This window comes from Lepidochelys olivacea, assembly GCF_965140295.1.
Source record: "Lepidochelys olivacea isolate rLepOli2 genome assembly, chromosome: 4".
Classification (NCBI taxonomy): Eukaryota; Metazoa; Chordata; order Testudines; family Cheloniidae; genus Lepidochelys; species Lepidochelys olivacea.
In genome coordinates this window covers 67,762,486-67,787,380 of record NC_140414.1, presented here as the reverse complement: position 1 = coordinate 67,787,380, position 24,895 = coordinate 67,762,486, and the positions used below count along the sequence as shown (strand labels likewise).

Genomic DNA, 24,895 nt, shown 5'->3' with positions numbered 1-24,895 from the left:
TGATTAAATATAGATCCTTTACTGGAGCATTACATAATCTTCCCTCTTATCTCAATTATTTACTTATTACACTCTTTTAGATGCTATAGTTCATCTGACTTCCAAAACATAAAGTTCTTCAACCAAACTCTTTTCTTCGGGAACTCATCTTTTTTTGAGGTATTATTATTTATAAGGATCCTGTTCATTGCTGCCTTTCCAGTGTCCCAGAGAACACTTTCATTGACCCCTTCATGAACATTTTCTTCTATATGTTTCTGAATGGTTTTTCCAGCCCTTGAATTCAACATACAACAAAGCTCTATCCAACTGCTTGGCCCTTTGTTTTTGCAGTGAATCCTAGTCTTTCAATCTAATATGTGCAGGGGGTTGATCAAACCAAGTTATAACTCCCAGGTTAGTTTTTTCGATCAAAGTAGCCAAGCCCCTAGAAATAAAAATCATATCAGTCCTGGAATAAAATCCATGAGTTGCAGAATAACATGTAGTTCCTGATGTCCAGGTTCATCTCCCTCCAGACATCCACCAGATCCTCATTTTCAATGTGATGCAACAAATTTGCACTTCCTCCTCCTGAATACCCTCTGCAAACATTTGATCCATACGATGTGGGATTAATCACCTTGTTAAAATTCCCCTTTAGAATATCTCCTTCCCTAAAATTTCCTAAATCCCTAAAAACTGATAAAAAACAAAAAAAACAACTTACCCCTACTGGGAGCATATACATTGGCAAACGTGAGAAGTTTACCTTTCATGAACCCCTTAATTAAAATACATTAGAACTTTAGAGATATGAACACCTCAGGAATGGAGGTTGTTTGTAACTCTGAACAAAATGTTATGGTTGTTCTTTCAAAAGTTTACAATTGAACATTGATTTAATACAGTTTTGAAACTTTACTATGCAGAAGAAAAATGCTGCTTTCCCTTTATTTTTTAGTAGTTTACATTTACATAGAATTGTTCTGTGTTTTTTGTTGAGCTTTTAGTTTTGTCTCCACTGCTGCCTGATTGCATACTTCAGGTTTCAAATGAGGTGTGTAGTTGACTGGTCAGTTCGTATCTCTGGTGTTCATAACTCTGAGGTTCTACTGTATGTCTGCTCTTGGTATGTATGAGTTGTGCTGACAATTTAATTGCTTTTTATTGTTAGCAGCTAGAAATTGTACTACACATTACTGGAAAAATGTGACCCCCTCCTTCTATAAAATTATGGTATAGTAAAACATAGACTGGTGGGTCTCAAACTTTTTTACTGGTGACCCCTTTCACATCGCAAGCCTCTGAGTGCAACCCCCCCTAATAAATAAACACACTGTTTAATATATTTAACACCATTATAAATGCTGGAGGCAAGAGGGATTTGGGATGGAGGTTGACAGCTCACAACTCTCCATGTAATGACCTCATGACCCCCTGTTTGAGAACCCCTGATATAGACCATCCTTGTCACAGGAAAGCTTTCACACCACATGCATGCATAAGAGAAGTGCCAAAAAGAGGATAGTGATTTAGAAACTTGAACACCTTTTTAAGTGTACTCAAAGGAGGTGGGCTCAATAGCCAGCAAGCCAAAATCTTTAACCAGATTCTGTGAATATTAATCTGATCCTGACTCACTATGTAAAATGGAGTATGTTAATGTTTTATTGTAACTTTGCCTTTGTAAAAGGTTTTAAATAATACAATAAATAGTACATAAATAAATACTAACAATAATGAAGAAACCACACAGACACAGTTAATTTCCAAATAAACATGATTACTAACTATATATAAATATATAAGTCTAGCTACATATATATGCTGCTTCTCTGTAGGTTCTGTTGGCTTCTGCTATAGAGATGGAGGCCTGTTAGAGGGCTCCCAAACTATTTAAACGTTCCTGTACACTCCTGTATTCTGTTCCTGGAGACTCCAACAACATTATATTGCACAGTCTCAAATGAAACAAAGTGTTATTAACTGAAATTATTTATTAAAAAAGAAAAACTATTTGCACTTGAGGCAATGTACTTCAGCACAAAGACAGACTCTCCACTGTTGCTTCCCCAATATTATATGTACTTAACATTATATACCCTATCCTGCCATAAAAATTAATCTTTTCTTTTACTTTGCAGCTCACGTTATTTAGAAAGCGAAGCATAGCAACATAGGCAGGCAAATTGCCCAGTGTGGTGTGCCATCTAATATACCCACCCCTTTAGTTTTCTATAAAAGTCATTAACTAGCAATGATCAACAATGAAAAGGAAGCTTTATGTACGCATTCCTCCCTTCTGAATCTATGAACAGCCTAATGGAGCTGTTTGGGAAATGTATTGGATTTGATGCCAGAGGTATGTAACAAGAAATATTATAATGCATTAACTTATACTTTACCTTTACTTGCCTTAAAATAGGTTTTTAGCATCTACAACCAAAATGAGAGTGGGGAATAATCTCCTTTCATTTGGAAGCTTGCTCCAAAGTTTTATTCATATATGGTGAGAATACACAAAGAAGAAGAGAGAAACAAATGATGTAATGAAAATTTAACATAATGAGTGTGACAGATGGAAATATGTATTTAGAAGTAGTAATAACTTATCTTTTAATACTACAGTTTTAACTAGACAATAGCCCCATAAGTGGTGGCATTATTTAATAATTGGTAGATTTTAAGGCCAGGAGGGAGGGACTATTGTATCATCTAATCCGACCTCCTGCATAACATGGGCCACATAATTTCCCTGAATTAATTCCTGCTTTAGGTCCAATATCTGTAGTTGAACTAGAATGTATCCTTTAGAAAAAAACATCCAATCTTGATTTTAAAATTTTCCACCACAACCTTTGAGAAGTTATTCCAATGGTTAATTACCCTCACAATTAAAAAAATGTGCCTTATTTCTTGTCTGAATTTGTGTATTTTTAACTTCCAGCCACTGGATCTTCTTATACCTTTGTCTGCTAAATTCAGGAGCTCTCTATTTTCAGATTTTTGTAGGTACTTCATAAGTGAGAGTAAATAATTTCTTCTCTTTGATAAGCTAAATAGACTCAAGGAGCTCTATCACTGTAAGGCATGTTTTCCATCATTCTCATGGCTCTTCTCTGAACCCTCTCCAATTTTTCAACAACCTGCTTGGTGTGGACATCAGAACTGGACAAGATATTCCAGTAACAGTTGCACCATTGGCAGATACAGAGATAATATAAATTCCCTATTGCAAATCAATGTTACCTGTTTTATATATCTAAGGATCATATTAGCCCTTTTGGGCACAGCATTGCACTAGGACAGGGGTGGGCAAACTACGGCCCATGGGCCACATCTGACTCATCAGATCATTTAATCTGGCCCTCAGCTTCTGCCGGGGAGTGGGGTCGGGGTTTGCCTTGCTCCGGCGCTCCAGCAGGTGAGCTGGGTCGGGGGCTCCCAGGAAGCAGCCAGTACGTGGCGGAGTGGCCAGGCTCTGCTTGCTACCCCATCTGCAGGTGCTGCCGCCGCAGCTCCCATTGGCAGATAGGGCAGTGCGTAGAGCCGCCTGGCTGTGCCTTGGAGCCAGAGGAAGACATCTTTCTGGTAGCTGTTTGCGGTAAGCGCTGCCAGGAGCCTGCACCCCTGAGCTTTCCCCCTCCTCCCGTGCCCCAATCCCCTGCCAGAGCCCTGATGCCCCTTCTGTCCGCTGAATCCCAGCCCCACCCCAGCCCAGAGCCCCCTCTTGTACCTCATTCCCAGCCCCACCCCAGAGCCCTCACCCCTCATTGCCCCAAAAGCCTGCCCCATCCCTGATCCCCGTCCCGCCCTCCAAACCCATTGGTCCCATACCGTAGCACCCTCCTGCTCTCTTATTGTTCTCTTAATTCTTTATTAATTGAGCCCCATATCAGCCATTCCATTATTTTGTTAGTTAAATATCATTAGCACTCATGTTGTTTCATACACTCAGACACAAATCTTAAAACACTTTACCTGTACTGAATTACATACTTGTAACTTCCTTTCAATATATTGGAAATGAAAATATTCACATTGCAAATATATGATCAGGCAGGTTGCTCTAATATATTTAGACATTGCTGTAGAATGCTCAGTTACCATCGTGTTCTAAAATAGTATTTTCATGAGAAATCTGTAAGTGACATAAAGACAGTCCTGAAGCCCTTACTCACATAATGAGATAGGGCTGAAGGAGCAGACTCTAAGATACTTGGTAACATCATGTATTATTACAAAAGTATCTACATGAATACATGCAGTATTATGTGTGCTTATTGTAGTTGCTATGTACAGCACTGGAATTGCATGTTACGTATTTGCACATGACGTATAAAACACTATTTTGCTGAATAAAGTAGCTTGAGTTTTGTAACAGTACATCGGTCATATGATATACAGGTGAATGATACCATACATACTAAGCACAACCCTAGCCAGTGCAGCAAGTTGGAGCAGAGATACAGGCAAACATGGTCTCTGTTATAAGGACTCCCTTGTGAACTCAGCCAGGGCTGGATTGCTTATGGTGACCTGAGGGAAACAGATTCAGACACATGCAATTAATTCACTTTGCTTATGCTCAGAGGAGCAGATCCAGCTACCACTGATACCAATTGCTACATACACGTATGGTGACTTGGGGAGAAGTTAACCACGACTTACCTGTGGTGGTGAGGTCTGAAGTCCCATATGTTAGCTGGACATCTCTCCAAGAAACTTACTTGAGCTCAATAGAGAGATTCTGCCTGGCTGCATGTGTAGGGGTGATCTAGGGTAGGATGGGTTCCTTGCCCTGTAACAAGATTTAGCTCAGACCATTAAAAGTATTTGAGGAGCCTTGGGAATAAAAAGGTGCTACATAAATAAACATTTATTTGGGATTTTCAGAAGAGCTCAGCATTGGTCTAACTCTACTTCTGTTGGAGTCAATGGAATCTTTAACAATGATTTCAATGGGATCAGAGTCAGGCCAGTGTTGCTTGCTTATGAAAACTCTGCCCACAGTGCCAAATACTGCACACAGTTGCCAGCATATGTATGGTGGAGTCCAGGGGTACTACCAGAAGATGTAAAGATGTGGAGTAGTGACTTTTTTTTTTTTGGATCAGACTAAAATATTGGCCTTTAGCCAAGATAAAGGCCTACACTTTTCTTTTTGTACTCAGCCCTGAATATGGAGGTGGGGGGAGGAAGAAGGGGAAATGCACAGCTGCACTTTTCAGAAAGACATCTAGGAGGCATTGTGATGGTCACAATTTCTTCCATGCCCCACTCTTCCTCTGAGGTTGAAACAGTAGTTAACTGCAACTCCTGAAAGGGTGCAGCTCACTTCCTCCTGCTGGCCCAGCCAGCTTGTTGCCCACCATAGGTTAATGGCAGAAGGTTAATGGCAGAATCAAGAATCTACCTATTTCTCACCCCTCTCCATCCTCCATGACCACTTGCCCTCTGGAGTGGGTGCATCTAGGATGTAGCCCTTGAGCTCTGCACAGAACCACCCAAATCCCAGGTAGTCTTAATGTGGCCACAGGGAGGCATTAGGGGGTGGGGCTTACACCCCATTGGTTGCTTTCTGTGGCTCTATTAGGGATAATGTTCCATCCCTAAATAGGCTGCAGAACTACTGAACCTACTTCCTGCTAAAATAAGGTTTATGTGGGTGGATGGGTGATTTGTTGTTTTTTGAGGGCGTGGGAGGTAGGGAGGGTAGTTAGTAGCTGTTATGGATTGGGCTGAGGGAATCACCTATTCTCAGATCCTCAATATTATTTCTAGGTGAAGCGTCTTTAGGTTACTATTGTTCTGTATTTTACATGACGAGCTAGCATACAATATCCTCCACATAACCACCGTTAACTAAAGCACTTTGGCAAACTGTTGATCCTACTAGGGCTTTGTTGTACATAGTCATTGTTAAAATTCCCTCCTTTTGATGTTGTGAGGTAGAAGGCTCTATTCCAAAACCTCAAAGGAGGGTTTAACACTTAGCATTTTGTGTAACTACTATATTTTCAAGTCCTTTATTATATACACTTCTGTAGCTCTTCAACTATTTTAAAACCAATGAAAAAAGCTGGGGGTAATAAGATAAAACCTCTCTGCTTTAAAGGTTTGGAACCATACTATACCCAAGAAAAAATCATGTAGAGTTAGCTCTAACCTTTGAGGTTGTAGCCTTCTAACTTTTGTCCTGAAACATTCAATAATGAGAGAGTGAAATTTATTTAAAAATATTGTTTCCCCTTTTAGCTCATTTGTAAGACTCAAGGCCTGACCCTGCCTGGTTAATAGGAAGTTACTAGGAGCTCCAGCTGCTCAGCGTCTCATAGTAGGTGTGCAACATTCTGCAGATTACAGCCCTTATTAAAGTACCTCACCATTTAAGCCTTTGTCATAACATGCCAGGCTGAAGAGACTGTTAGTTTAAACTGAAGGACTACAGTTAAACTATAAGGATATGTTATTTCGTGTTCTCTGTTGCCAGGGCTCTTGCTTTTTCAGTGTCTCTTTGCAGTGGATGTTCAGGATGGACTGAGCTAATCTTCTCTTGCACAACTGTCTCGGAATTCTAAAACACCTTCAGGAGGGAGCTTTCTATTTTAGAAACAATATACCAGCTGGTTATAAACTCCTCTCTGGAGGGGCATTAGAAGTCTGTTTTGTGAAGAACTTCTGTGTAATGTAACATTTAAATCACTACCCTTTAAAAATTTTAACAAAAAAACCTACTGCTCACTTCTTATCTTGTCCAATGTTAAGGGTTGCTGGAAAAGATAAGGCTATACTTAACAAGGAAACCATTGCCTTCTTTGGAAGAAAGAAAGAAGTTTGACCATGAGTTTGCCACGTCCACTTCATTCCATGGGTTGCACCATATTGTCCAAACCCGGAGCAGGATACGAAAGGTCCTGTGGATGTTAGTGGTCCTGGGCTCTATCACCATTGTCGCTTGGCAAATCTGGAATCGATTCACCAATTATTTCAGCTGGCCAACCACAACTTCAATAGTAGTTCAGTATGTGGAAAACATTGAGTTCCCTGCTGTGACTTTTTGTAACTTGAACAGGTAAGATACATCAAATACATGCTGCAATAACAGATCTCTTTAATGTCCTATAAGGCATAATTATTCTGCAGAACATCTATTCAAATAAAAACTAAACACTGGGACAACCTACAGTCAATTTTTAACCTGGTGGACAGGGACTTAGTTTCATGCTGCTAGCGGGAGTTGACTGAATAGAAGAAATTCCTGAGCAAAATTTTAAACATCTTACTGCACTCAATACATCTAACTGCTCACAGAGCACAGTTCAAGGATACAACAGGCAAAGTATGTTGTTCAGCATTAAGGGCCATATCCTATTCGGTTTATTCAAGTGAGCAGCTCTTGACTTATTTGAACAAATTAGGTAAGTAAGACAAGCAGAGTTTGGCTCTACAGGCTCTTTCCCATAGTTCTGGGTAAAATATTTAACTGAAGAGGAAGACATTTGAGAATCAGGGAATTTTTGACACTGAATTTCACTATAGAAGAGAGAGATTTTAAGAGATTGTTTTAATACCTCTCAGGTCAGGTGTCAGACTCAGTGTGGGCCATCAGAAATCATACTTTACTGACAGGTAGAATGTACATACATTATATAACCACAGGGTGATAAGTATACTTAGGTGACAGATGCTCATCCTGTAATCTTTTCTAAGGGACTGTTGCCAATCCCATCACAGAGACCAAACATATAGGCCAAAATTTGCAAGCCTGGGAGGCTAAAACTAGGCTTCTAAATCCTTTTTTAAGATCCTACATAGAAGAAACTGGATTTTCAGAGGTGCAGAGCCCCAGCAGCTCCTGTTGATGTCAGTGGGTTGATGGGTATTCAGCACTTCCGAAAACTGGGTAACTTTTATTTAGGAAGTCATTTCAGAAATCTACACTTGAAAATATTGGCCATAATTCCCAAATCAGTTTAAAGTGCAATAATATTTATATACTTCACACAGATTCAGCTGGATACTTTTTAAAATAGTATATTGAACCTCATTACTATAGCAGCCATTAGGTCCAATCTCAGAACCCATGCAGCGTTTCCCCACAATGTTCCACCGGGGAAATGAGCTTTGCTGTCTCCCATCTCCCAGCAGAATGAGTCACAGGTTTAACTCTCAGATGTCTGAGGCTCCCCTGGCCCTCAGTCCCTCCAGCTATAAAGCCATAGCAGGTTGTGTTGCAGAAAATGCAATGCCACCACTAGAATCCCATTTAGAAAGCAAAAGATACTACAAAATTATTAAACTAAGTAGGCAAGGTAATCACATATGCACCATGAAGAGGGTGGGTGGTGGGAAATACTATAAAAATACAATGCAGTTATTGTAACTATAGCTGCAGAATGTTATAGTAACTTATCAGCAATTCAGAGCGTGACAGCTGGCCACTAACACGTCAGTGTGCTTCAACCCCCATCTGTTCATTTCAATCTTTATTATTTCTTTCTGGATTTAGTTAGCAGTCCTACTTTTGGAGAAAATGACAGTCATGGATGTGGTGTGCTTTCAAAAGTAAAATTACAACCAAAGTTAACCCAGGAAGGAGTAGCATTTTGTTGAGTTTCAACAAGATCTTTCTACCCATCCAGCCCACTATTTTTAGATATTAAAGTCCATTTGATCCATTTATTATCCTGCAGTATAAGGATACTTTCATATTAGTATTAGCATAAAATAGCAGTCCCAGAATAAGTCACATAATAATGGCTTATTATTCTCTGTTCAACACCATAAGTTCAAATCTACAATGGCTGTTCAGCAAATCCCTAATTCATGTCACCATAAAAGCATTTAACATTTTATATGGGAAAGGTGTTTTTAGGCCCCATAATATTTTAGGATTTTTAAACTGATGCTAGGTGTTAGATCCCCACCGTCACCCATGATTTATACCACTGCCTGCCACCAGGCTTCCTAGTAGTGGATGTCGGCTGTGCAAGATGGTTAGAACCTCCTCTACTCCAAGAAGTTGTGGATGTATAAGGTAGGTACAACCTCTTCTGCTGAGACACTGCTGTAAACAGACCAGACTGTCTAAGTGATGCACCGGGATATTCTTAGTTTTCAGGCACACAGGGTAACTTGATTTATAAAAAACAAGATTGTGTTATCCATTCATTGCGATGCGGAGTAAGGTGTGATTCCGGTGGACTAGACAATTAGTGTTTCGGGGAGAGTTTCAGAAAAAATACTGCGGCTACTGTTATAACTGTTCTCTTTCCTACAGATTCCAAGCCCATGCAGTAGCCAACCTCAGTATCGTTTTTTTCCTTTGGAGCATTGTGGCTGGAGTTCTTCGTACATTTACTATTGACAAGTTCTCTCAAGAGCTAACGGATTTCCTTCAGGGACACCAAAACTTCAGCATTAAAGAGTTTACAAGGAATAATGGCTTTTATCTCAACAACAGCACTTTGCTAGAATGTGATTTTTTTGGGCAGCCATGTTACCCGGAGGTAATATTTTTGCTTTTATCTTAAGAGTAACAATGTGACTAAAATGTGATATTGTCTCAAAAATAGGCTGTTTACAGGTCTTATCTACAGTCACGAAATAAAACTAATCTGAATCACCAAATGACACTGTGGTGGGTAAGTCTAATTTTTCAAAGGCCACCTTTCAAGTGCCTCACAAGACCTGATCCTGCAGCCCTTATATATGCAAAATAAATCTCCCACTGATTTCAGCAGGAGTTTCTGCACATGGCTAATCAATGGGATTACTCATGTGCTTAAAATTAAGCACATGCCAAAGTGCTAGTCAGGGCTTTACTCCTCCCATGAAAACATATCAATTACGTGCAGAAATAAGAGGGATACTTCAAGAAAGCCAAAGTCAAATTTTTAGAATTTGAGCAAAAAGAAAACAGAGGGCCTGATTTCTAACCTCACTTTACACATATTTTATATCAGTGTACTTCAATGGAGTCACTCCCAATTTACAGTAAAGTGAGAACAAAATTAGATTGACAATCTTTCGGTGTCACCTAACCTTTATTGAGAACCTACAGCATGCTTAGAATTACTGATAGGGTTGTGTTGACTCTAATTTAAAATATATTAGCAGTAACAACAAGCCCCTTGTAGCTAAGACTCCAAAGCAATGAAAGACAATCAAAACAGCTAAATAGTATTTAGTCACACTATTCAGCCCTAATACCATCAGAGTAATATGCAAGTACTAGTCCATACTCATCTAGTTTACTATAGTTTCATCCATTCACTTGAAACAAGGAGCAGCTACTGAACTAATCATCATCTATTGAAAATTAAACTACTTGGAAGTGATCACCCATTTCCTTATGGAGAAATCCTGCAAAACTTAACCAGGTTAAAACCAATAGGATCCTATAAAGGTTACTCTAGGTAACCCACAGATTTCATAGAGAATGATAGTCCTTCTACAGAACTCCGTAGGCTGGTTTCTGTCAAATAGATCTCATACTGTAGGACTGTTTCTATGAGTGATTTACATACTCAACTGCCATTTTCACAGGATCACAAGCAGATCATTTAGAAAATTTAGCCCATAAAACATCCCCAACCCCACTAATTTAGGTTTAGATTCTCTCGTTTCAATTTTTACTTTTCTGTTTGTTTTCATTGTTTTAAAGGATTTTGAACACGTCTTTACTGAATACGGAAACTGCTTTACTTTTAATCACATGGATCTTCCAGCAAGGAGAAGAGTGAGTCTTTCTGGAAGAGGCTTAAGTATACTTTTTGATATCAAACAGGTATAGACATCAAATAAGATATATACCTAAACATCCATTAACTTGTAGCTTCAAAGATTTGAAAGCTTGAAGGGACCATTATGTTAATCAAGTCTGATCTCCTGCATAACAAGGGCCATATAATTCCACCCATTAATTCTTGCATCAAGCCCACTACTTCTGGAGTGAGCTAGATCATATGTTTTAAAAAGACATCCAATCTTGATTTGAGAATTCAAGTGACAGAAAATCCACCACATCCCTTGGTAAATTGCACAAATGGTTATCATTACATTTGACTTGTATGAAATTAGTAATCGAAGGGCAAATACAGGACTTGCTACAGCTTCAAAAACTAGAAGTAGTAATGTGAGAATGAAAACGAATTTAAAATATCTTCAAGGTAGTGCCCTCTGCTTTATTCACTGACTTATTTGATTTTCCATTGAAGTCTGTTCAGAACTCCAGGAGACAGTCATGTGGGGCCAAATCCTGAGTGGTGCGGAATGTTGACTTCAATGGGAGCTGCAGGTACTCAATACCAATTAGGATTTGGCCCTAAATTGGTTACCTCAGATCACTCTTGGCAGATTTCATAAGATACCACCACCAAATACAGAAAACCGTATGGGGAGGGAAATTCATGGGGAGGGAAATTTTCTAAATGACATCAAGGAAGAAAACTAAAAAATCTATGGTGATTTAAAAAAAGGGAGGGGAAGCAGCTGAGCACCAAGTGTTTCTTTTTAAGCAATGTAAGGAGCAACAGTGGCAGCTTCTGGAGGGAATAATGAGAATTGTGCTAGAACATGAAGACTAGTGCCATGTAAAGAGATGATTTTCAGGGTTGTGAAGAAAGCTTGGATTGTCCCTCATTGGAAGTTAAGGAGGGGAGAGGAAAGAAGAAAAATTAATCATTTTGTAAACTGGGAGGAACCTTAGATACCAAAGGACATTGAATTTGATTTACTTTTATATTTGAGCTTGTTTTTTTTAATTGTCAGAGGTGATTTGTCACCAGTCACTGGAGATTCAAATCCAAGCAAAATGGTTGATGCAGCTTTAAAGCCCCACAGGGTAAATACATATCAAGCCATTGCTTTTCTAAGGAATTCTTTTTCTACCAGGCACAATTCACTGATGACCCTACCTTTGGCTTTCTTGATGCTGGTATAATTTATGTTGTCCATTCACCTAAAGAACCTCCACGTTTTGATGGCTTAGGCTTATCAACACCAGTAGGTATGCATGCACACGCTGCAATCAGCCAGCAGAAGGTAAGCAATTTGTATCAGTATCATTCCCTATCTTGCAAATGTATAAGTGCATTTCTAATCTGAAAAGTGATAGTAAAATTGGTATTTTGAAGGTTCAGTATTCATTATGTCTCAGTGACTTCCAGAGGAAATTTTCTTTGTTTACAAGTAAAAAGCTGAATTCTTTCCTGGTCCCATATATCACTAGTAATGCAGATGATACGGACCAAAGTATGTCTGCTTTTAGTTCCACCTTGAAAGCCCGTTGAAAGCTAGTGCTACAGTGGTACTACTATAATTTGAGACAGTAGTATCTTTATTAATGGGGATGATGCATGAAGAAAAAAAAGCAACTTGACTTTCAGAACCCAGGCTGGACTGGCAATTAGAAAACAAGCATAATTTTACTTGTGAACTGAGCAAATTTGCTCTAGAAGTCATAGGGACAATAAAAATAGTGCCCAACCGTACTATATTTACATACAATTTTTACTGAAAAACACCAGCCTGAAAACAGTGCAGATTTTCTATACTATACGCAGAGAGATCATGGAGGTAGTGGATTTTCTGCAGGGATTAAAATTACTCCCCTGTGTTTCTGCTAATTTCACTCTTGGGATGCTGTTTGAAGGCACATTCCCATAGGGCATCCATTTCAGACAGATATTTTAGACCTGCTTAAAGAGGAAGTATTTTGACCACTATCCTATTAAACCACAAAATGTGCATATATGTGCATTTTAAAACAAAAATACTCTTCAAGAACACTGTTTTGTGTTTCTCCTTCATCAGTGGACAAGATAGCTAGAAAATCAAAAAGAGCAACAGTCAAATTCTTTTCTCACTGAATTTAGGATTTGACCCTGGAAATTCTGCTTTCTGAACTGTTTCAAGGTGCTAGTAATATCACCAACTCTTGAACTCAGTTCTTAGAGAGGAAGTAAGTCCCTGATCCTGCAATGAAACCAGTCAGAGTGGACCCTTCTTCCTTGTAGAGCCCTACTGAAGCCCAATCTTCCAGGGTTCAAAGTAGCAGCCCTGTTAGTCTGTATTCGCAAAAGCAAAGGAGTACTTGTGGCACCATAGAGACTAACAAATTTATTTGAGCATAAGTTTTCGTGAGCTCCAGCTACAGGGGTTTGTGCTATCAGATTGCACAGCAGAATCAGGACCTCAGAGAGAAACCGCTATATTACTTTTTAAAAATAGTTTGATTTTTAAACTATACTTTGTTACTAATTTGAGATTATTTTTGATAGCAATTCTGCTTAACTTTTACTCAAGCGTCAGTTAACAATACATCAGATAAAGCTCTGTATTTAAAATAATGACAAGGATATTTTAAAGAATGCTATTTTTTAATCTAAAGACAGTTATCCAAGAATACCCTTGGGGAGAGTGCAATCCTAACATCAAACTTCAGCACCACAAGATCTATAGCACCTATGGATGTTTGCAGGAATGTAAGGCCAGGCACATACAGGACAAGTGTGGCTGTTTGCCATTTCTGCTTCCAGGTACTTTTTGAGACATGCTACGTTTGTGCTTCAAAAGGTGCTCTGTGGCTCTTTTTAAATATTCTGCCTTGTCAAGTTTTACTTTCATTTAGAGAGCTCAGTCATCTCAGAATCCTGAACCCAGTTAGTACAGGTTGAAAAATTTAATAAAGTTTTAATGAATATTTTAAATTTCATTTTTTATGTCAAATTTTGATGTTTTAGTGAAAGGCATTGAAAAGGTTTGACCAGCTCTAAACCCAACATCTGCTCAGACATCATTCTTCTGATGCACCCAGAAATGTTAATGAACATCCAAGATTACACCACAAACCTGTAATAGCTTCTGTCTTGTCTTTAAATTGACCCCTAAAGCACTGGGGTTAAAGCACTTGACTCAGCTGATGGGGACTAGCAGGACTGTAATATATGTGTTATGATCAAAACATCAAAATGCTCAGAGTGAACTCTCTTGAATCACATGGCCATCAACAAGGGTATTTTGGGCAGATTACTAGATTCACCCCAGGGCAGGGAGGTACACATTGCAAGGGTGTAGATTTTTCATCTAATCTAGTTCAACTTCTTATTTTACACTATTTACACAGAGACCACCCATCATAAAAAACAAACATTAAAATAGATTTTACGTAAACCAGATTATTTCAGTATTAAACAGCAGATGGTAAGCAGCAGCAGGAAATGTATAATATAAAAGGTGAAGTTAGCCTGTGCATTGTATTTAGTATATTCTCTCTAATAACTTATCTAGATCTTTGTGTGTCAAGAGGTAAGGATTTCCTAATGCTGAAGAAAAGGGAACCTGACTATTGCATCCCTTCTTTATAACTCAGATCATCTATCCCTACACTAGCCCTCCCAACTCCATGCCACCCTGTTTTCTAGCACTCTAGCACTCAAATAAATCAGAAGACTATCCCCCTTAGTGCTAAGTGCAGAGGGAATTACATCACTTACATTGGATTAAAGGCCTTTCCATTCCCATTGAGTCAGGCAACTTATTAAAGTGCCGAACTTTAGGCACCCACTTTAGAAAGTGTTGGTCTATTGAATCACCACTTTTCTGTAGAGAGTAAACTTAATTGCTCATTAGTAGAGTTGGGCAGAATTTTCTAATGAAAGTTTTGTTGGAATATGCTGGTTTGTCAAACCTGAACCGTTTCATGAGAATGGCTTGAGTTCAACAAACTTTCATGGAATCAGCCAAGATTCTGTCGGAAGTCTGCCTGGCAGGGTGCCAGGGACCCCAGCATTGTAGGGTCTATGGCTCTAGGTCAGATGCACCACTCCGGGACTTTCCAGGAACTGGAAACCTGAAGCCCTCTAATGAGGGTTTGGCTCCTGGCTCTGCATCAGGCAGCCTGGATGCCCTTAGAACCCCAGCTCAACCCATATTACATAATATAGAAATCAAGGTTACAGATCTAGCATATCTATGAGAAAAAAAACTGAAGTGATAAGGCACAAAGAAGCCCAGCTGCCTCTGAACAGCTATGAAAAGGACACATTGGCCAAGAAGGATGTGCCAGTAAGGATAAGCCTGGGGTGGAATCCTAGCTCTCCTGAAGTCAATAGGAGCTTTGAAATTTACTTCAATGGGGCCAGGTCTTTAGGCTGGCCTTGCACATAGTTTAAAAACTATCAATCAAAATAGTAAGAATAATACACACCTCACTTCCTTCCCCCAATTTACTTATGTAATTAAGAACTGAAGTTTCTGACCTTACCTCCCTAAAATATTTGTTTTACATAATATATTGGGTGGATGCCCTGAAGTCCATAGGCAGGATTGATAGACTCACAGCTATAATGAAATTTACTCTTATTTTTAAATTTTACAAAGTTTTTTCTGTTATGTGCCATATTGTGTTGATAACAATGAACAGTGCTGCACCAAACTGATCTTGCAGTCACTGAAAATGTGGAATAAAGCTGTAGATTTCAAAGGTGTTACTTTGTATTTACACTACTGCAACTGAGAGCAGAAACTGACCACTAGCTTTAGTGAAGTAGTTAATTTGAATTTGTATACTCCAAGCTTTAATTATTATTTTTATTACTGTTTTGAAGGAAACGGAACAGAATGTGACCTACAAAAATTCTACAATTGTGTTTCTCCTGCACTCTGTAAGTAATGGTTTAATTAACATATTAATATTTTTCTATTCTTGAGCTTCATTAAAAGTACATTAGATGGCTCCAAGTGTGCACTGGAAAATAGCTAGAAATTGGTAAGAAAATGAATACAAAAAACATTGCAACTGAACTAGAACATACATGGTTAGGTCATTAGACAGTCTCAAAATGAAGAATGGCAATAGGACACTGAATAAATGTCTTTTTTTAAAAAACCTCGTTACCCATGTTATGAATGGCACCTTACATTTTAAAAACAAAGACTGCTTACCTATTCATTTGCACCATTTGTTTGCATTTCTGCATTTTCTGAGTTTGGAAACTGCAGATGAGTCTGCTTCAATTTTCTACTTAGAGACAGCTTTACTTCTTGGGTCTTCTGCCCTAGTGCAAGGCTCTTGCATTTCTAGTGCTGCAGAGGGTTAGTGAAATTTTTAATCTGTTTTCATGAGTATTTGTAAATGGCCGCACTTTTATTCATGTTAGGCTTTGTAAATGTAACCCTTTCACCGAAAACCCTATTCCAGCAATTGTGCTGCAGAAACTTCCTCAGAGGGGTTTTTTGGCCTTGAAGGAAGGATTTATCACTAGCCCATACCCTGCACTTTTACTCAGAGCCCAGTCTGGCTACTCTGGGTCCTGCACTTAAATTCTGCTTCTCTGGTTATTAGAAGTGCTTAGTACTTTAAATATTGGGCCCAAAAATTAGCGGTTACATGTTATTATTATTATACAGCTATCATTTCTTTCTAGTACTAGAATAAATAGATATCTTCGCAGGAGGAAACAAATACCTTTTCAGGGAGTTAGACACTCTTATTGCACTAACAAATCACTTAAAAACTTTAAATTGGAATAATATTTTTTGTTTCTAAAACAAAAATTAGTTCTACATTTGTTAAATATCACAGTAATTCACTTCTATGTGCAAATGATTAGTGCACACTAGGTTTGAAAATTGTTAGTCACTTTTACAAAGTGCATTCTCCTGTTGCAAGTGATGAGCTGATGTATTATTTCTCATCAGAGTTGGAAAACACCTTCTCAATACTGTTTTGTATATCGTTACCTGAACTGAATCTTCATTCTCAATGGCATGAAAGTGTAAGAAAAAGCCAATAAGGTCAACTTTTTGCTTCTATTGGAAGGCTTCTAAGTGTCAGACACATGTGGTGCTCAAATTAAATCTATTATGACTGAGGCTGGATTTTTGTCACCACTCTTAAGGGAGGCATTGATTCCATAATGTTCATGTTCCTAAATATCAATGATCTTCGACATTTAGGGATTTTAGGGAGGAGGTATTTCAGTCAGTAGATATTCTGAGAAGTAGCTGAAAGCTTCAAAGAGAACCTTGAAAGATAGAATAAATGTAAACTCTGAGTTTCATGAAGGTGAATAGGACAAGAGCTCAGAAACAATATAGCAGTGACACAAAGAACTAGAACAGTAGGCTTTCACCGAGAGCTTTAATTCCACATTGGGATACAAGATGCTCAGGTGCTAAAATAAAATAAATAAATATAGTTATTTAATAAGTGCCAAATATTTATTATTTTAAAAAAACCCTACAAAAACCACATGAGATCCATGTTGAGTTTACCAAGGTTTACTCCAGGGAAACAACTTTTATATTATGGTCACAGTGGAGGTAATAAAGTCTGACCAGATCTTCAAGTCCATTTCCCCTGAATGCATGAAGTTGTCTCCATGTAGACAATATAGCTGATACACACTAAACCTTGGCAGAAAAGGCAAGGAAGTGCCAAAATTACTAACGAAGTTTATGTTAGTTACACCAAATTGAAAAGTTAAAGTTTATTTAGGAAAACCACTGTCAGAGGGCCAGATACCGTTCTACATTTTTTTAGTGTGCTTAGCACAGGAAAGGGGGTTGAGGGGCAAAGGCTGGCCACTCCACTGATGAGACTATCTAAAATAGAGTTTGCTGTGGCCATGCTCCCTGGGATCTCCCACATCCTACAGAAAAATTCACCTTACGCTTGGAGTAGGGGAGCATTTGCTGTGAGAGCCAAGGGAGATCCTATAAACTTGTACTTCTTTATGCTATTCCAGCAGCATAAAAGGGAACACAGTGCCAGGCTGAATTTGTATAAAAGGCTTAAAAATCCTGTCTATAGAATTTTGACAATTTTAACTGTTTTCTAGCACAGTGACTTTTCCTAAGAATTGCCATGACAAAATGACAACCCTACATGTGGAATTACTCATTGTCACAATGACCATACAGATCTGAATATCTGTGACTTCAAGTAACAATGCCAGAATGTAGAAACACACAAAAGAAGCGTAAGACAGAAGAATGGATTCTGTCTACACAAAAAATGTTGCACATACCGTGCTTTAACGGGGATTCTTCTCAGATAGTGTAAAACAATGGGATTATCAAAATGGAAATATATTAAATGGACAAAATGTTCTTACTGAGATTTGCAAGGTAGTCATCAGGAACTAACAAACATTAGCCCACAGAACATCGACACCAATCCTGCAATCACATCTGCACACAGAGAAACTCCATGATAAAAAGGTCAGCAAGACATGGTCCAATGGATTAGCCTTGAGCCTTAGTGGCAGAAGTCCTACATTCCCATTTCCAACTCTACCATGAACTTTCTGTGTGGTCTTGCACAAGTTGTTTATAAGGACCTGAGCATCCAGCCTCTCACTGGAGTGAGTGAGAATAGCAGGTTCTGAGCACCTTTGGGAAAAAAGAAAAACCAGGCAGTTAAGAGTCCTGTGCCTCAGTTTCTACCACTATAAAATGGGAATAATAATATTCATTCACTTTTGTAAAATATTTTGGGATTCACATATAAAGAGCCATCTATAATGACTATGATACTTATTGGAGTCAATTCTATGAGTTAGTTTCCCTAACTTCCTTTGTATAAAACTAAATATTACAAACTTCACATTCCTTCGAACATACATTGTATTGATTCATTTTCCTGAAATTTCAGATAACATAGAACAAATGGGACTATGTACGGTGGGAACCCACAATTCCACTTGTCCTGTGCCTTGTGAAGAAACAGATTATCCCACCACTGTCACCTATTCAAGTTTTGTGAATGAAAAAGCCTTAAAATTCCTTTCCACGAAGCTGAAGAGAAGTCCAGAGTATGTCAGGTAATCTTATTTAAAACTTTGTCTTTACAAGGAATATGCTGGATCACTTACAGATGCCATCTTTATTGATTTATTTCCAGGGCCTGACTAAAATGTGAACTCTGTTCAGTTACATGAGCTCTTGCTTTGTATACAATATTAAGAACAATGCCTGCAATAGATGTGAAGTATGCTCATAGGAAATTGACCAAGACACAGTATTTTATTGTTTTATACCTGTTGCTATGTGGGTATCAAATTAGATAGCCTATGAGACTAGTGGTCTCAGGTATTTTCCCCTGCAGTGACCCCTATATTAGAAATATTATAGCCATCAAGGTTTAGAACCCCTCCCACACCTAGCCATAAAGAAAGATGTCATGGCTGTGATCCTCCTGAAACCTGTTCATCACCCCCAGGAAGAGAGTTTGTACAATAGGCAATAATGAGATCTTGATCCTGATACAACTGAAGTCAATGGCACAACGCCACCCTACATCAATGGAAGCAGGATTTTTCCTTCCCTTAAGATAAAGTAGAAGTACCTGTAAAACCTGAGGAAAATGAACTGTTCGCTGCTGTGGGTTGAAGGTTACAGGTCGAATGTTGAGTTTTATCGATATTAGGCTTAATATAATTCGCCCCTCACACAGAGTACTCAGATAATATTTGACGCTGTATCAATTCCCAAGAAAAAGTAGATAAGGCAGATAATACAATACTATTTATTAGATTACCAAATATTGTATAACATACAAGTTTTCCAAAAGGGAGACCTTCACTTGGGAAAGAAATCTTTCAGATGCTTGTGTAATCTACTTTATCAATTGGTCCAATAATATATATCACATACCTACATAACCTCACAGATTACATTAGCTCAATAATTCATAGATTCATAGATATTAAGGTCAGAAGGGACCATAATGATCATCTTGTCTGACCTCCTGCACAATGCAGGCCACAGAATCTCACCCACCCACTCCTGCGATAATAAAGATCTCTGTTTAGCAAATGTATGAACTAATGTAATCTTACCCATTTCTCCTTAAATTTGTAACAGGAAAAACATGAGCAAGCACTTGATATAGTCTGTTTTGATAAATTCTTACTGGATTTACTTACTAAAAGTAGTCTTCAAGTCTGGAAGAGGAGAACAATTTGTAGAACATGACATTAGGAAACACAGAACCCAATTGTCAAAGGGTCTTTAACTCAGTCCATAAAAACTGTTTGTATATCTGTAAGCACAATTAGAAGCACAAGTACAGTAGAACCTCAGCTTTACGAACACTTCGGGAATGGAGGTTGTTCGTGACGCTGAACAAAACGTTATGGTTGTTCTTTCAAAAGTTTAGAACTGAACATTGACTTAATAATACAGCTTCGAAACTTTACTATGCAGAAGAAAAATGTTTCTTTTAACCATCTTTAATTTAAACAAGCACAGAAAGTTTCCTTATCTTTGTCAAATTTTTTTTAAAAAAGATTTCCCTTTATTTTTTATATTTAACATGGTACTGTACAGTATTTGCTTTTTCTTTTTGTCTCTGCTGCCTGATTGCATACTTCCAGTTCCAAATGAGGTCTGTGCTTGACTGGCCAGTTCATAACACTGGTGTTGTGATTGAGGTTCTACAGTAAAATGCAGTAGATGTGAATAGGTGCATGGACAGATACTATATACACAAAAGACTGTAGATCTTTTAAAGAATTGTTTGGAAGTTTTGGCCCATAGAATATCCAAGTTGCTTAATTGTTTGTGAGAGTGTTGAATTTCTTGTTCTTGAAACCATGGTTAAACGTATATTTTGCACGTGAACAAAGGGCATACAAAAGGCATGCGAATTAAGCATATTATTAAAAGAAATCTATATTAAGCCATTGAAAAGTCCACAACAACATTATGTATTTCACTTTGTCAATTATTTTATTGTTTTTAAACATTAGACAAACCAGCAATTACTCAATTAACCAAGTCAAAATACCAAAAATTATTCTGTTACCAAGTCTGTAGCCAATACGAATCAAGCCAATATATTAATTAGTACATACCATAAATTACCAAATGTAGGGATCTATTGATTTTTGAGGATGTAACAGGGTAGAGCTAACTATTTACAGCCTTATTACAAATATACACAATAGCAACTCCTCAGTAATGCTAGGAAGCATAATTAATAGGATCCATTAACAGATGGATTTATTGTTATTATCAGATGTCATGTACAGTTTAGAATGGTCACCTGATGAGATTGCAGAAGAAAATCTTGGGCAGCAAATACTTCATTTTCAGTGAAAGTGGGTAAATGAGCTACCTTACATCGTTACACCTAAAAACTGTAGTCATGAGTTTCCATAGAGAATTCACATTATTAAAAACCATGATCACATCTGTGTTTAACGATATTTCCTTTCAATAAAGTGAAACACTTATTTTTGTGTTCTAATCTACAGTGATTATGGAAAGAACTCTTATGATCTCTGTGATTAAGGTGTCTATTTAGCAGCTATGTGGAATCTCTTTCCTGTTAACTATGGTATCATAGGGCCAGATTCTGATATCCTTATTCTCACTGAGTAATGCCATAGGCCCAATCCAGAAAAGACTTAGTCATGTGCTTAATTTTACACACTGAGTAGCCCCAATGAAGTAATGGGGCTAATGGCAGAGGACAAAAGCTATACATGCACATAAGTCATTGCAGGATTGGGGCTCTAAGTAGCCTGGTCTACACTTCCTAGGCTGGCATAGCTATGGTGCTCAGGGCTGAGTGCCATGCTATTCCAATCTAGCCCGCAATGTATATGCAGCTAAGTCAACAGAAGAATACGATCAACATAGCTCCCATCTCTTGGGGAGATGGAGTTCCTACAGTGACAGAAAACAAACGTTTGGCCGTGGTACTCTCACGCCTGAGCTATGGGCTATTTTGATGTGGGGCTACTTCAACCTCGCTTTTTGAAGGTGTTCTATTTTGGATAAATAGTTAAGAGTAATTAGGCCAGAAACTCTATAGCCTGATGGTTAGGGCACCCACCTGGAAGGTGCGAGGCCCTTTTCAAATCCCCTCTCTCTCAGGTAGTGGGGGGTAGAATGGGGGGTGGGGGGGAAGAGAATTAAAACCAAGTCTCCTACATCCCAGGTGAGTGCTCTTACCATTGGGGTAAAAGTTATGAGATAGGTGGTGACTCCTCCTGCTTCTCCAGCCAGCTTTTGGACCCTATGTGGTATGCAGCCTCTGAGTGTGCCAACTAGATTGGGCTTCCCAGGTGAGATAGGTGCTCCTCCATCTATTTTCCCCTGGTTCATGTATTGGTGGGAACCAGGCATCCAGATGCCTAGAGCAATACACCAGCGCACATTCCCAGAGGCAAAAACTTAGGCTACCAAGGTACTTTTACAGTGGAAAAATTTAGCACCTACATCATTTGGCAGCAGATGAGCATTGGTCTTGTGGATCACACTGTAGCCTAAAACTCTGATTTAGGTGCCTATATTTGGGGTTTAGGTGCCTAAGTACCCTTGTGGATCAGGGCCCTACTTCATATCTTTGTCCACTCAGGCTTACTCCCTATAATACAGTCTTCAGCCCTGATCCCTGCATGGTTGGATCCCTATGCCTGTGCAGACTTAACTATATGAAAGGGGTTTTAAGAGGGAAATTCTGGGTGTACCTCCACAGTAATGAACAGACAGGCTTCCAGCACTTCACAAGAGAGATTGTTCCACACTCTAGTAGACAACTGCTAGGAAAATTTCCCTATCATCTCAAATTCATTTTTGTCAATTTCATTTCATTGCACTTTGACAGTGACGATCATTCCTGTAACATTTTTCCAGTAGGAATTTAATTTCTAACTATACAGCTAATGACAGAAATAAGTAGCAGTACTGACTGTCAAATTAGACTATATTTGTGTTTGTCATCAGGGAGAATCTTGTGTATATTGACATTAAATATCATAACCTGAACTACAAAATGACTCGGCAGCAGAAGGCCCGGAGTGTATCCGAGTTGCTTGGTAAATATTCATTGATTAATATTTATTTTTCTTTCAAATCTATTCTTTTTCCAGACACTCCGGTCAAGTTTCTGAGCAAGAGTAATGTCCACCTTATTCTATCAGCAACTGTCAATCACTGTTCCAGAACTTAGGTTCTAAGAAGAATGTGCTGCTGTCCCATTAAAAGAGTCAGTAGCATAGACAGTACCTCTAATGGAGATTAAGAGCCATATTCTGCTTCATTGTACCTAAGGGAGTTCTGGGGACAGTGATCACTTTTACTAAAGTTTTCTTTAAAAACTTGTAAATACTGTACAATGAGTTATGTTGGGTTGTAGGTTTTATTTTGAATATTTGAATATTTCTCCCATAAACATTCAAAAACAGTTAATTTTTTTAAATGACGAATTATATATAATTAGCATCTTTAGTACTGGAACCTAGCAGGGTTTTCTTTGCTTGCTAGACTAAACCAAAAGCTTAGGCTGACATGCATTTATTTTCTTCTATTACAGCTGACGTTGGTGGCCAACTTGGTTTGTTTTGTGGAGCCAGTATGATTACAGTCATAGAAATTGTTGAGTATGTTTTCACCAACTTCTGTTGGCTGTGCATCTTTCTTCTACTGAAAGCTCCAGAAATGCCCCAGTGGAATATTCCAGCCCAGAACGAGCAGACAGACAAGAAGGGAATACAAGAATGCTAATGGCTTGTCAAGGCACAAAGCCTCACTGTCTCCTGTAACTTGCCCTCATTTTTAATATACTAAGAGAAAATTGATATTTAACCTCAACTGGTTTTCCCCACTTAACAGCTATAAATAACGCAACAATGGAATTCTTAACAATAGTCATTGGAAAGACTCTGTTTCTTTCTCTTACGATGAGAGATGTAATCTTTATCTAACCCAATATAATTTTTAGTCGCTGAGCAAATGGTTTCTGCTGGCACATAACACTATTGCATGTATGATGGAGTTGAAGACTCTTGCAGTTTGAGTAAGCTAAATTAATGGTCTCACAGAGATAATTTCAGCTCTTCAGGGTCACTCTCCATCACTCTCAAACAAATCTTCCTAATAATTATTATTACAGAAGTGATGATGCACTGCTGAAGAAGAGGGTATCCCCACTGACCTGCCACAGTCCACCTGCAATTATGGTTAAATGTCCCATTAAAAAGTCTATGGAAGTTTTGCCATGAAACTAACTCAATGGAATTAGGAGTTGGCCCCTAATGCATAACAACATTTAAATTAGGGTGTGTCAGTCCCAGATTAGATAAATAAATAAAAACCTATGAGTCAGCCTACCACAGTGCTTAGAAAGGCAAGAATACCCTTGGCATTTGCCCTTAATGAGAGTGAGAGCTGGGAAAGGATAACCAAAACTTGACATTCTTGGTCTCCTTAAACACAGCTTGTGGTAAGCATGTGACTTTTTGTATTGAAAAAAAGTATTAAAAGGTTATAATTAAACTGCTGTAAAGGTTACTCACAGTAACTTAATTACCTTATCTCACATACTTATTTCCACTAATAACAGACTCAATAAATACAGTAAATGAAGAGACTTCAGGGCGACTTAACAAAGTTTCCAAAATTATTAAACAGATTGAGGAGGATTAAGGTCCAAGTCCTGTGGAAGTTAACAGAAAGAGCCCAATTGTTTTGGACTTGGATCAGACCCTAACTGTACATACTTGTGAAACGTTCAAAATCTTGTTACCAGAGTTAAAGAATTAAGTGCAAATAAGAGTTCTCAGCCAGAACTACTTCATGCATAAAGTAGTCAAGATGGAATAAGCTACCGGAGAAATTTACGATGGAAGCAAAATGTAAATGGACAAAATAAAAACTTTGATAGCAGAAATCTTAAAGTTGTGTTTACTAAGGTGTGTTATAGTTTAAAAAAAATAACTATTTAAAAATTATGGAAATGAATAGGGAAGGCCTGTATTTATAATAACCAGAGCTTCAGACATTTTTGAAGGCAGAGGACCATATTTTACCCTGATTTAAACTCTCAATTACCCCACTGAAGTCAGTGAATTTAGTCTCCTAGTACAAATGAAAATGTGGAATTTGGACAGGA

The 24,895-nt window shown here is 38.3% G+C and overlaps 1 protein-coding gene across 1 annotated transcript; it reads left to right on the top strand.

The window, feature by feature from the left end:
- Nucleotides 1-2,292: 2,292 nt before the first annotated feature.
- On the top strand, nt 2,293-23,508 carry ASIC5 (acid sensing ion channel subunit family member 5; the record flags this gene model as incomplete). Its single annotated transcript, XM_084625743.1, has 10 exons — nt 2,293-2,344; nt 6,751-7,057; nt 9,266-9,494; nt 10,652-10,774; nt 11,881-12,030; nt 13,379-13,526; nt 15,597-15,653; nt 18,647-18,815; nt 22,729-22,820; nt 23,318-23,508. 10 exons carry the CDS (start codon nt 2,293-2,295, stop codon nt 23,506-23,508), a joined length of 1,518 nt encoding a protein of 505 aa, XP_084481869.1.
- Nucleotides 23,509-24,895: the final 1,387 nt, after the last annotated feature.